General features: G+C 46.7%; 1 protein-coding gene across 1 annotated transcript; it reads left to right on the top strand.

Moving 5' to 3' along the window:
* Positions 1-385: 385 nt before the first annotated feature.
* Positions 386-890, top strand: LOC107660877 (histone H2B-like). The gene has a single exon (XM_016450315.1). It carries the CDS (start codon positions 449-451, stop codon positions 821-823), a length of 375 nt encoding a protein of 124 aa, XP_016305801.1. The 5' UTR covers positions 386-448; the 3' UTR covers positions 824-890.
* Positions 891-1,041: the final 151 nt, after the last annotated feature.

The raw sequence follows: 1,041 nt of genomic DNA on the forward strand, positions 1-1,041 counted from the left end.
TTTTAATATTAAATAATAATGTAATAAACGTTTTGTGTCCGTTTTGTAGTGTTAATGAAATGGTGATTGTGTTCGCATTGAGGAATAAATGTTAATACGTACAATTTTCCTGATTCTAAATAAAAATTGATATATTACGTAATGGCATAAGTTTATACAAAATAAAGTTTCAGCAATATTTCACTTCTATGTTCCGAAAAATGCGGGGAAATCAAACAAAGGACGGAGTCGGATGGGGGATGATCGATGAGATGGTGGGCGGGATTTACATTTGAAAGCCTCTGATTGGCTTTAGTGTGGCCAATGAAATCATTCTGTGGGTTGGTCAATGGAGACACGCAATCACAGACCGCCGTTTTCTCGTTCAAAATTAGCATAGAGCAGTGCATAAAAACCCGTGTGTTCTAGCGAAGCTTATTCTAGTTCGAGTATTACTGAAGTGAATATCATGCCTGAAGCAGCGAAGTCCGCGCCCAAGAAGGGCTCCAAGCAGGGCGTCGTTAAGACCGCGGGTAAAGCAGGGAAGAAGCGCAGGAGGTCCAGGAAGGAGAGCTACGCTATCTACGTGTACAAAGTGCTGAAGCAGGTTCATCCTGACACCGGGATCTCCTCCAAGGCGATGGGCATCATGAACTCTTTCGTCAACGACATCTTCGAGCGCATCGCCGGTGAGTCGTCTCGTCTCGCTCACTACAACAAGCGCTCCACCATCACTTCCCGAGAGATCCAGACCGCCGTGCGTCTGCTGCTGCCCGGGGAGCTGGCCAAGCACGCCGTGTCTGAGGGCACCAAGGCCGTCACCAAGTACACCAGCTCCAAGTAGAGCTCCGCCGCAGCGCACACACAAAGGCTCTTTTAAGAGCCACCCATCTTTTCACTGAAAGAGCGAATGGTGTGTTTTTCTGAACTAGGCTAGCAGTTTAAAAAATGTGGTCAGTTTTTCATATGTATGCGACCGCTGGCCTGCACTCACACTTGCACTAAACATTCTGGGACGGAGCACGCTTACGATACGGTATGAGATAATGGAGAAAACCACTT

This window comes from Sinocyclocheilus anshuiensis, unplaced genomic scaffold (genome assembly GCF_001515605.1).
Source record: "Sinocyclocheilus anshuiensis isolate Anshui unplaced genomic scaffold, SAMN03320099.WGS_v1.1 scaffold3898, whole genome shotgun sequence".
NCBI classification, from domain to species: Eukaryota; Metazoa; Chordata; class Actinopteri; order Cypriniformes; family Cyprinidae; genus Sinocyclocheilus; species Sinocyclocheilus anshuiensis.